A 12,876-nucleotide genomic window follows, 5' to 3' on the forward strand; every position below is an offset into this window, starting at 1 on the left:
TAGTTCATGGCACATGAGTGGTTTGTGAAATCAATGTTTAATGGATAAAAAATAATAGAATAGAAAATATCAGAATGTATCATACTTACTGTTCCTGAAACTTTCATTTCTGGTGTGTTGTGTGCGTGTGTCTGTGTACGAAAATATACTTCCTATCTTGAGTCGTTGTCAGAAAGTCTGAGAGCTACTGCTGTAACATTAATATAATGGTCAACTAAATGTAAAAAATTGTTGTAGTTTGTTAAGTCTAAAACACCCTGCAAGCACAAGTTCTTACTCTTATTTAACATTTTGGAAGCTGAAGCAAGCAAATAAAGGATGGCAGAGAAGCGGAGATACGCTGTTGTTCCACCTGTCCAGTCGGTGGCAGACACTTGCCGATCTGTCACTACCTTGTGTCCAGTTGAGCCAGCGATCAGCTTGGACATCCGCCGCACGGCGCTCCAGGCCTCCTGATGAAGCCTGTTTGTAAGCCCTGCAACAGGCTCATGTATGGTTGGAGTACTTTAGGGCCCATCTGTTATTACAAAAGCATTGCTTAGTGCTTACAGAGCTCTGGCTCCCATTTAACCTCTAGGAGAACAGATGCGAGCCCTTTGACAGCATGGGGGTCTCTGCATCACAGGCCCCCAAAGGGCGGGCTACTGTCCCCTTCCCTCATAACACCCCACCACCATTCTCACTGGAAGTCACCTCATTCCACTTCTCAAAGGGTATCAGACCAATCCAGAGAACCCGTCTCTTTCCCCTCTGCCAAGGCCATTTTCACTGGAACATGGTCTTCCCTCATTAACTGCAATTCATGAGGGAACTGCCTGGAATATGGGGTACAGATCCCCCCGCCCATCCCCAAGAGCTGCCCTGAAGCTGTCCCGTCCCGCCGGAGATGCACTGCTTCTCAGCTGATGCAGCAGACTCTGATGGTCACAGGAGGAGCTGGGCGTCTCCCAAGTGAACATCACACGTGGGAACTGTTCCCCTGCAACCTCCAAGAGAGCCTGGAGAATTGGCAGCTCTCTCGGAAGGCACCAGAGCAGACGTAGCAGTCTGAAAGGCATGTATCAAAGACTCCTTCATGGCAGTGTGCAATGCACAAGAAGCTTCTGTGTGTGGATTTCAAGTCAAGACTCAACATGGCATTCTGAACAGTGTTGAGGAGGAGCTCGGGCAGCCCGGCTACCAAAACAGAAAGCAGGTTCTCGGTGTTTTATGGACTTCGCTAATGAACGAGTCCCAGCACCCTGCCAGCCTGCTTTTCCCACATCTGTAAATTCGTCAGGCCGTAATGGATGTCTGGTGCCAGCAGAGGCTGAGGTCTTGGCCTTTCCCTCTGGGATACATGGAGAGCTCGAGCCATTAATAATTCATCCTGGCGTAATGAACAGGGCTGTACCAAGTTGTGAGCAGTAATAATCAAGTGACAGATCAATTTATTCAGTGTGCCAAAAGGTAATGGTAGTTAGTAATGAAAGGTGTAGCTTTTCTCCCCCAAAAAGTTTCCTAAGACTTAGATCAATGTGTTTTGTTTTTTTTTAAGTTCTAAAATAAAATAGATCATTAAAAGGGAAATGAGTTATGGCTGGGTAGCCTCAAGCCTATTTATATTCAGAGTTGCTGATCCAGAATTACTGTACCTTTTCTCCAAATGCCTTTGGGCATTGGGGCCTGCATATCAAAGTAATTATTACTCATTAATTAAATCTAAGAAATGGAACACAGCTCGAGACTCTGAAAAGGGAGGTTGGGATAGTTGAGATACATTCCCCCCAAATCGTCGATGATTATCTGAAGTTTTATGAGTTGGGAATAATTGTTTCGTGTCTACTCAGAAACTCCCCTTATCTTCTAACACCTCAGTGAGTGCTCCTGGTGCTTCTCCTGTGCCCAGTACTGTGCTCAAGTTAAATAAATGTGACTAAGTTAAATAGCCCAGTTCCTCTCCTCGGGCCCTGGCAGTGTGACACAAATGCAGGAGCAGCCTGACACTTCTGTCTTCGTAGGGAGTGGGGGTCTGGGGAAAGAGAGAGGAAGAGTCAGAAAGGAAGGGCGGGCCATTGAGCCGAGCCTTGCAGATCAACAGCTTGCCAAACACAGAAGGAAGCATAAGAACATTCCAGGCAGAGGAATGACATGAAAAAAAGCAAAGAGGTGTGAAAGTGGATTGGGGATAGAGAATGAATTATTATGACAATTACTACACTTCCCATGCATTATCACACTTAATCTGCACCACAACCTCATGACGTAGGTATATTATTCATCCCTACCTTCCCCACCCCCCGCTTTTTGTTTTTAAATGAGGAACACCCAAAGCTTAGACATAGTGAGTCGCTTGCCCAGAGACTCAGAGCTGGGAGGTGGCAGAGGAAGACTCAGAGGTGATTGGAAAAATGTATGCTATTTTATAAGTGTTCGGACTTTGTGTTAAAAACAGTGGGGGCCCACCCAGGGTTTGCAGTCATGAATATCGGAGCAATTGAACACTAGAAGCCTCGCTCAACACTTCACATATGCCATGGCCTTGTGTTCTCTCCCAGCCACCAGGAGAGCCGTGAGACTGTTGCCATTCTCAGCGGAGGAGTAACATGGTCAGAGCTGGGCTGTAGACAGTCACTGGTGGTGGCAGTCAGGATACAGCTGCACCTACATGCTCTAGAGTCAGGGAGCCGCGCTAGAGGCTACTGCTTGGGTAGATGCAGCGTGGAGAAGCATGATGGTCGAAAGTGATCATCATCCAAACCATATGTTTTTATATGGGTCTACAGTTTGAAAGTGTTTTTATACCTAAATAGCTTGTTGATTCACTTGCACAAGGGACCTTTGTGACACCAGCGGCAAGTCTACCGACTTAGCTCGTTTGGGAGGGGAAGTACAAGGACAGAGAATTCCCTTCCCAGACACAGAAGCTGATGTTGAAAGTAGTGATGTTAAAAGCAGCTTGTAAATATGCACACTTGCTGATTGACCCAGGCACAGAACCCAAGTCTCTGCCTCTCGCCAGGTCAGAATGTGACCATCCGCACTAACTCTTTCAGACTTGAACCGTGGTATAATTCTGAACAGAATGGGGAAACTTTAAGCAAAACCAGGAGACTCAGTGAGAACTAGGAAAATGTTTATAAAATATTCTAATGTGGACCAGAAACAGGCCAGGATATCGGTAGCCACTTTCCTTGCTTGCAGGTGTTGCTTAGCAATCAAAACAAATTCTCTTTCTACAATTAAAGTGTCATAGACCTCACTATGCTCTGCCCCTTTCAGAGGAGGAGGTTAAATTAAATTAAACTCCTAGCCCTAAAAAGAATTATAGAAAAGCACACATCTGCTGATAAAATTGGTTGATTTAATATTTCAATAAAGGCCCAGTTTAAAAAACAGCACTTAAGGCAGTGTAATCTCTTTTCTTCCTACAAAAAAGAGGTATACAAGAGAAACAGTGCAGGCATTTATAGAATTGTGTGAAAAAATACTCAGTATAAATAGCACTAAATGCTAGGGAGGTAGGTCTGTGCAAACTGTCGATTTCTACCCAGTTTCTCTCCAGTTTCAAATTAGTAATGAATAGCTTCCTTCTTCCAACAGGTGATGTAGGGAAGCTTCTGATATTTTCTTAACAAAACTGAATGGCATTAACTTTTAATTTATTTGTTGCCAGTAGATAATTGCTATATTTTTACACATGGGACCAGCAAGTGAACAACTGAGTTTTATAGTAGGTCATGGTGGCCTGGGCGTGGAGTTCCGATATGTTTTGAGTAGTTGTTAATCCAAAAATGTGCATATATATTTAGCAAATGACTGAGACCCAGCTACTGCGGACCCTGTGTGTTTGTTAGACTTTGAGTATAAGTGACAATATAAACACAGCCATTTACGTGGATATACAGTGGTGCATTTTTATTTCTGTTTATGCCACATGTTTTACTTAACGTGAGCCACATGTTTAATCTGATGGGCCTTTTATACTTGGAGTCTAAAGTGCTGAATTTCCTGACTTGGTTTTATTAATAAATATCCAGATCTGCCCATTTTAAAAATCAGATCCAGTTTGTGCCTCTGTTTGCACATGTATGAAAGCTATCAAGAGGTTTTATTATTTGCAGTGGTTTAAGCACCAGCCAAGTACCTAAGTCCTAATTAAGAGGGATTAGCAGTTACCTGGACTCTCCGCACAGGGATTCAGATGTGCAAAGGTTCATCATTTGGCAGATAGTGGCTTGGGTGGGTTGGTGGGTTGTTTTAGGCAAGATGGAAATGGTAAAGAGTGTCACATCCCGAAACAGCAAAATAGCCTGCGTGTTTACGATTTCTCAAACTTCAGTCGTTGAAAATACAAGTAGGAAAGTCTCTCTTTGGACTGATGGCATCCAAGGATGTCCTAAGTTCTGGCTGCTGCAAACGAGGAGGTAGGGAGGTCGACTGTCTCTTCGTACACTGTTCCTCTCACTCGTGCCTTTTCTTCCCCCCCCCCCAGCGTTGCTAACAACCACAAGCAGAATTTGATGACGGTGGCAAACCTTGGCGTAGTGTTTGGACCCACTCTGCTGCGGCCTCAGGAGGAGACGGTGGCCGCCATCATGGACATCAAATTTCAGAACATCGTCATCGAGATCCTGATAGAAAACCACGAAAAGGTAATGCGTACGATCGGTTACTGGCAGTGAAGAATTTACTTTGGGGAAAACTTCCTTGCCTTTGGCCTTCAGAGTGGACTCAGGTGTGCGTTGCTAATGGCTCCTGCACACTGACGAACAGGCCGGTGGTGGCGGTGACAGTCATAAGGGTGGTGGCAGAGGTGGCAACGATGGTGTGGTGTCAACAGTGGTGGTTGTGGTGGCAGCAGCAGCGGACAGTGTTTTCTGAGCATTAATTCTGTGCCAGGAACTGTGTTGAGCGCTTCATATATATTGTTATGTCATTATTACGACAGCTCAGTGGAGGAGGTGCTATTACCATGAGCCTCATTTTGGAAACACCTTTTGCCCATGTTTTACTGGATGGTCTTCTTATGAATTTATGAGTTTTATTAATGTTGAGAAATATGATTGAGAAATTAATGAAATGTGGCCAATAAGACCATTATTTTTATTGTATCACCCTATGTTGTTATGTTAAAGGCAAAAACAAAAGTTGGCAGGGTTTTGCCCTGAAGGAGTGTGTGAACTCAATGGTTCACTTGTTTAAAGGCTGCTATCATAGGAGAGCTCTCAAATCTGCACTAGAGATGTTTTCTAGAAAGGCTTCTGGTATCTCAAAATCTGTAAGCTTCCCTGTGTCTTGAAAGACAAGGCGAGGCAAATATGGCCCACAGGATGGGAGCCGGAGACAATGAGTACACTTTGCCCAGAGATCCGCCCAATAGTTGTAAACAACCTGTTTTATAGAGATGGGTTTCCTGCTCTCTCCTGTCTACCTTTAAGTCCACAGTAACTAATCAAAGTAATATAGAGTCACTATACCTCTTTTGTTATACCTTTGTTAATTGACAACTACCTCTTAGAACTTAGAAGTTAGCCCTAAAAGACTTTGTACCTGTTTGTTCACCTATATAGATTAGAAGCCTTTTGAGAGGACTTTTGACCCTAACCCACTACCTATATATTCCTGTTTCCCCTAGCAACTGCATTCCCTGATATCCAAATACGTTACCCTGACAACTGATAAAAATTGATGTCTGCGATTATAAAAACCTCTATAAATCTAACCATATTGCTAGGTGTTCACGGGGATATGTCCAGTCTCCTAAATAACCCCACTATTATATCTGATTTTTTAAATATAAAGCTATAAACCATACCTTAGTCTCTGTATATTCTTTTATTCTATTTCCTATCAATTTCCTTATCCTCCATGGCAACCCCTATCCAAGGGAGCTGGCTCTGTGAAAAAAAGCAGCTAATCTCCTCACAGTTCTGCCTCAGTTACTCCCCCACATATTAATATGAGGGATATTAAACATTCTTCATTTGTGTTGGGAATATTTTTCCTGTAGTTTGTACAGGGAAACTTTCGATTTTATAGATGGTGTGTTTTGTCATACAGTGTGTTTGCGTGAGCATGTGTGTAGTCTGTCTTCTAGGGTACTAGGGCTTCTGGTCTTTTTTTCTTGAGGTTTACCCCACCCTGCATTATGAAGTATGTATGGCAACACAGAGCTGCCCTTATAAAACTGGGGGTACGGGACACAAGGCTGCACTCACCTGTCCTACTTCATCGATCTTAGTAGCAAATGCCTGTAATGTTTCTCAGAACTCAGGTAGGGTTCCCTGGGACACCATTTGGTAGCCACAACTCTGGAATCTAATAAGAAATGCTGTTCCTCCTAAATAAACACTCTGCAGAGAATGGTGAATTAATCATGCAAAATGAATCTAGAATCCGGCCACGCCTCACCACCTACACTGATCACACTCGAAGCCACCATTACCTCCTGTCTGAATTTTACAAGAGCCTCCTAATTTGCTTCCTTTCTCCACTTTCAGACTGTCTATTCTGATATCAGCCACCAGAATGACATTTTTAAAACGTTAAGTCAGATTTTATTAGTTGTCTGCTAAGAATCATCCAGTGGCTTCCAATTTCACTCAGCGTAAAGGTCAGAGTCCTTAAGTGAGCATATAGGGTCTTACGTGGTCTCTACCCCCACCCCCACCCCCCACTGTTACATACCTGATCTCATCTCCTACATCTTTTCTACAGCCACCGTGACTGCCTCGCTGTTTCTTACACACGGCAGGCACACTCCCACCACGAGGCCTTTGCAGTTGCTGTTCCCATTGCCTGGAACACTGTTCCTTTATAAAATCACGTGGCCTATGTCCTCTCTTCCTTCAAGCATCTGAATGAGACCTACCTCGATCTCTCGGTTAAAAACAGCAGTCCTAGCCTCCAGCTTTTCCCCTTCCCCTTTCCCCTGCTTTCTTTATCCCTTTTCATAAGTCAAAAGACAAAATTACAACAAGTTTAATTTAAAGATCTTAAACTGGCTTTTGTTTTCAATTCTAGAATCAGGCAACGCCTCATTCTGCAAAATAGAATAAGTGTTCCAGTGAGCTGCGCAGAGGAGATGGGCTTTATAGACAGAACAGGGCTGATGAAAGCATTTTTGAAACAGAGAACAGAAAGCAGATGGGTCCTTTTGAAGTTGCTTTCCTTGTAAAGGTTAAAGCCGAGGGACTTCCTTAACATGCTGGCTAAAACTGGCCTGTTTGGGGATTTGGGTGTTATCTCTCTCTCTCTTTTCTTATTTCTTGGAAGATCAGATACTTAGCTTTGACTTGGTGGCAGGAATGTCAGCATGAGCAGCTCCATTTGGGTTTGCCTAGTGTAGGAGCTCCGTGCAAACCTATGGCTCTCTATACATTTTATTTAACACATAGCACTCCACATATTACATAGCATACTATATTAAATAATTTACTTATTGATTACAGCCATTGCCTTTCTGACCTCCGCCAGCACGTGTGCTTCACAGGAGCAGGGACCTCTGTTTTGTTCACTGCTTGGTCCCCAGTTCCTCAGTAGGCAGGTTTCGGATGCGTGTGGCAGCTGGCCTCAAAATTGCCTCCCAGTGATACTTGTCTCCTGGTGTCCCTTCCTTCCTTTGCGTGGTCCCCTGCAACTCTGACTAGCGCTAGCCTAGGTGGTCAATAGGATATTGAAACAGTAATGGTGTGCGACTTCTTGCAGCCTTTGCCTTGGTTTCTGGACTTGCCTGCCCCGGGGGAGGTAAGCTTTCATGTTCTAAATCATAAGCCTGAAGTGCAGAGAGCTTAAGAAACAGCTTGTTAGGAGAGGAACAAGGGTTGAACTTAGGACCAGTCTCAGAATCCATGCTATTAAAATTTAGTTAATCTCTGTTCAATGCAGTAAACATTTATTATCTACTGTTGGCTGAAGATAAATAAGATAGGTCCTTTTTTGTTCAAGGCACTCCTATTTTATCAGGGTATAACTAACCATAATACAACGTGCTAAGTGATACCCAATTAAATGAATAAAGTGTTATGGCACCACCGAGGAGAGGTAATTTAATTCTGCTGGCATTGGGCTCTCACAGATCAATAGACGTTCTCGAGGCAGAGAAAGTAGAGACAGGAGGGACAGCTTTCAAGAGATCAACATTAATCAAGCCGTGGGCATTAAAATGACATAGTTGTGGAAGACTCTGGGTTATATGTTAGCAAGCGGTAGGATATAATGCCAAAGAGTTGGATTTAGCTCATTTTTCAAGGGTCTTGAAAGCTATGGAAAAAGGTCTGAATTCACTCCTAAAAACTGGGCGTTCTCAGTGGTTTTCAAATAGAGGGGTCAGATGATTACGTCAGCGCTTTAGAAAGATACCCCTGGAAGCTGAACCAAATTGTACTCTGATTGTTGATATCAAAAATCACTTATTAAATAAAAAAAAACCATAGAGTTGAACAAACTGTTGTAAACTTGCAGCTCAGATAGTGTAACCTTTGACCTGCAGCCTTTACTTACAATATAGAGTGAGATCCTAATGTCCTGTGTTTGTTTCTCCTCAGTAGACTTCCTAAGGGGAAATACTAGCTCATGACATTATCTCCCACCAATGAGTCCATACCTGGACTCTACCTGGATTATAAAGAAGGGTAAACTTGAGAATCTGGCTCTTTTTACCTGTGGTCAAGTTTGAGAGTTGAAAGTTCAGAGGGCAAAGATTTGGGCTCTTACCATGCTGATTTTAAAGAAGAGGTCAATTATGTTACATTACTATTTCTGTGTGGGCAGAACCTTACCCCACGCTCACAGCTTATCACTCTAAGTCTTAAAACATCAAGTAGGCAAATACTTGAGGTTAAAGTAAAGCTAACCAACATTTATATGCTTCTAGTTAAAATTTTAAAACAAAACAAAGTATCGAATGTTGTCATTGTTCAAGATACCCCAAAGCCGAGAAATTTCCTTTTTCACAGGTCTTTCCTTTTATTACTGTCTTAAAGGCTTACTTGTCCATGACTTTGAAAATTTTAGATATCCAAGAACAACAACCATAATAATAAAACAAACTGCATGCTTTTCATAGTTTTGGTTAAATGTGAAATTTCAGGCTAATATTGTGCGTGTATGTGTGTGTGCGCGCACACCTTTTAATTTCTAACACACAATACTCGCCTGGCAGGAAAAAGAAATTAAAAAATAAATTGTAACACATAATAGTAGAGTTGCACTTGTTTGTTCTGTCGCAATCCATGGTGTTTCTTCTGGCTGTGGCAATTCAAGGGTTTCTGTACAGGAAGCAGGATTTATGTGTGTTCATATGTTACACACCACATGATTTTTGTCAGCGTGACACATTTTAATGCCTATTAATATTTGACAAAAGAACTAATAATGATTCCTTTCCCATTCCACCAGCAAGCTTTGGAAGAGGTGGAAGTGTTGATCTTTGAGCTGTTAATTCAGAAATCCCAAAAGATCAGTGCCCCTTTTTAGCATACATTAACTTTTAATCTCATAGGTCAAGGAGAGGAGCTAGCAAGCGTGGATGACCCTGTTTATAACACTGTTAGAAACACCAAGTCCTAGGCAACCTTTCATTCCCAATAAAAGGGTAGTGATTTTCAATGTAGTTAGCTTGATTTGGGGCCACCAAACTACCTTGATCTTCTTTTACCAACATGTTGGTAGCATTGAAGTCTGTTGCACCAGTGTTGAGCTTTGTGTGTAAAATGTACATCAAGTAATAAAATGCCATTTATTTGGCAATGGACAGGTGAGGTGGCAGTTGTATGTTGTTTCTTTGATATTTCAAAGAGTTGTCAATGTGCAAAATTATTAATAACAATAAGGCATGCCTGGATGCTTTACTATGTTGATGAGTCCCTGGGACTATTGCCTGCTCAGGAAGCTAATCTTGTCCTATGGTCATGGCTTTTGTAGTTTGTTCATTGATTTTTATTTCTATATTTTGTGTTGCCTTTCCTTCCATTAGTTCTTGAATATACTCCTTTTGCTCCTCCTGTCCTTGTTCAGTTCAGAAGCAAGCTAGATTTCCTGGTGTGCTGGGCTGGAATATTTCTGGTCACAGGACTTTTTTTCTTTTTTTAGTGGCAAGTGCTGTATTTGATACTCTTTATGAATGTAAAAAGGTTGTGTATCTGAACACATACATTTCCTCCAATAAATCCCAGATAAACCAATAATTGAATTGTGAAGCTCCTTTAATGTTGCCCAAATAAGGATGGTGGTTGTTGTATTTTAATCTGTTCATCTTTGTCAGCAAAGAGAACAGGAAATAGAATCTTTCTGGAGATATGGAAAATCACAGTATCCCATGAATTACCCAGGCCGTCTATATATATATAAACTCTCAGTTACTAAATGTAATTGGTTTCTTTTGAGAGCTCTTTAATAAAACTCCCCAAACGCCTTTCCACATTGTTGATCCCTCTGCCAAAATGCTGATATCAACAGGACATAGGTCTTCCAACTGTCCTTAAAAAACCTCTCTGCAGCTACAGCCTCTGAATTTGGCATCTCAACTGTTACAGTAAGTGAGCCCTGCTAAGACTCGCCTGGCTTTGCAATGCAAAGCTGGGTTTATGGCCCGTCCTGCCCTGCATAGTCCTCTGCCCCACTGTGTGTCGGAGAAAGAGCCACTGGTGCGTGAGCCGTGCCCAGTAATCACGGGCGTTTGTGCCTAACGCAGGCACTCCTCGGCTTCCACTTGGGACCCTGATGCCTTTGTGTCTCAAGAGAATGCTGACTCTCTTTTCTCATTTAAGCCTTCCTGTTTTGCATAGTCATCCCCTGCCTCTGCTGTTGATTTATTGTCTCAGAGCTACTTTGCAGTTACGGACTAGGATGGCTTCATCATGACCTAATTTTCCTCCCATAAAAATCACAGCACATAATAAAGAGTACACCACAGGCATTACAGGGAGACTCCTAATCCTTTTAAATTGCAGCCACATGTGACAGATAGGATTGGAAAAGGTGTTAAAAATGCATGGGACACGGCCGAGAACAGATTCCACAAGTATCAGTGTTGTACGATGTCGAGGAGGGGCCAGAGAAATTTGACTTTTATAGACAATTCGAAGGAAAAAGGACAGCAAATTCTATCACTGCTGTAAGCAGTTAAAGTCAATGTTTTGCAAAGAACAGTAATTAAATTTACACTGATAAATTAAATCCGCGTGTCCCGACTGCAAATAATTCATTGTTGAATCTCCAGTGATTTCCCTTCATATACTTTGTATGTCTCGTTGTTTATTGAATACAGTAATGTCTTCTGAACACAATACTGAGTGCCAGACTGCGTTAGGTGTTCCAGTCCTCCCCACAGCCCTGTTTACAGATGAGGAATCTGAAGGTCAGAGAGTTATGGGACTTGCTCAGGGTCACAGAGATAGCAAGTGACTAAAATCAGATCCGTCAGACTCCAAAACTTACGGTCTTTCCATTTTGTCTTCTGTCACGTTAATAATAGGTATATAGACTATACACGGTTAGATCCAGGCAGTCAAGTTGTCTAGTCCCAGTCCAGCTGTGCTCCTTATCTAGGTGACCTTGCGCCAATCAGGTAATCTCAGTGAGTCTCAGTTTACTCATCTGCAAGATGGCAAGAATAATAGTACCTCCCTTATAAGGTTATTGTGAGTCAAATAATTCATATAAATAACCCATGAAAACAACTTAGCATGGGAGGTGCCCAATAAATTATGGTTATTTTTATTGTCATTTATATAATACCACCATCACTTCCTGCCTACTCTTTGCCAGATAACTATGTTAAGCTCAGCATTTTGTGTATATCACGTTTGCAATAGCTCTGCAAGGCAGATCCCAGATCCCCATTTGCACAAAGGAGACAGACTTGGAAGGATTAATTACCTTGCCCAAGATCACTGAGTCAGTAGGTAGCAAAGTCAGGATTTGAACCCAAGTCTGTAGCTTTGCAGCCTGTTTGCTTTCCACCTGTACGAGGACTTTAAACCCCTTTCCTGTATTTTATGTGATGGCAGGGCAGCGATGCCGGTATCAGTGATGGTGAGGTCAGTGCTGCTGTGGGTGTTGCCTGCTGAGTGAGCAGCAGAAATGGGACTCAGCCTGGGTCCATCTGACTGCAGAGGCCAAATCGCCCCTGACCACTGTCCCACACAGCCTACAGGGAAACAGTAGCCTGGTGTTGGTGTGCTCATTCCACTTACAAGAAGCTTGAAATTGGGGATACTTGGAAAGTTTACCCGGAATTATATTTTTATTTTACAGTTTTCTCCAATTGCTTCCTGAAGGCTTACACTCTTCCTAACTTCATATCTCTAGGGCATCCCTGATTAAGTCAGAATTAGTTTGTAAGTTTGGACAGCATTAAACAGGGCACTTGGGGCAGAGAATAAATCTCTCCCTTTTGTGTTAATCTAGAAAGTCTCTGTGAAATGAGTAGATTGTTCCAGCCACAGGGTAGAGCTCCATAAATCCATTGCTCGTAGGTTACGTGAGCTCATGCTTCCCTCATTCAGCTGGGTCATTCGTACAGTGGTTCTTCGCAGCAGGCTGAAGAAAACTTCATTTGATTACTTCGAAATCATCTCTTCCAAGTGAAAGAGGATTGGAATAACCAACAAAATTAATCTGTGAATAATTCAGATTCTTATCAGAATTCAACGCAAGCTTTCAGCACAGAGGCCCGGCTAGAAGGTGGCCAGACAATCAACAGCCTTGAAACAACTTACATGTGTTCAAGTTTCAGAGTTAAAATAAACAACAGTGACATGGGGAATGGTTTCCCAGGCTCCTTAGTGAAAGTTTGTGTCATCTGCTCTGACTTGATCTCATTTACAAAGGTGCTCCTCTGACTTGATCTCATTTACAAAGGTGCTCCTCTGACTTGATCTCATTCGCAGA

At 42.5% G+C, this 12,876-nt stretch overlaps 1 protein-coding gene across 3 annotated transcripts in view; it reads left to right on the forward strand.

Moving 5' to 3' along the window:
- ARHGAP26 (Rho GTPase activating protein 26) overlaps positions 1-12,876 on the forward strand; it is a 427,310-nt gene that overhangs the window by 300,415 nt on the left and 114,019 nt on the right. For all 3 annotated transcript variants that reach the window (XM_075996167.1, XM_012748774.3, XM_012748778.3), the window contains exon 18: positions 4,475-4,634. In XM_075996167.1, coding sequence (XP_075852282.1) covers positions 4,475-4,634 — 160 coding nt within the window. The remainder of the gene's footprint in view (positions 1-4,474; positions 4,635-12,876) is intronic.

This window comes from Microcebus murinus, chromosome 21, assembly GCF_040939455.1.
Source record: "Microcebus murinus isolate Inina chromosome 21, M.murinus_Inina_mat1.0, whole genome shotgun sequence".
Lineage (NCBI taxonomy): Eukaryota > Metazoa > Chordata > Mammalia > Primates > Cheirogaleidae > Microcebus > Microcebus murinus.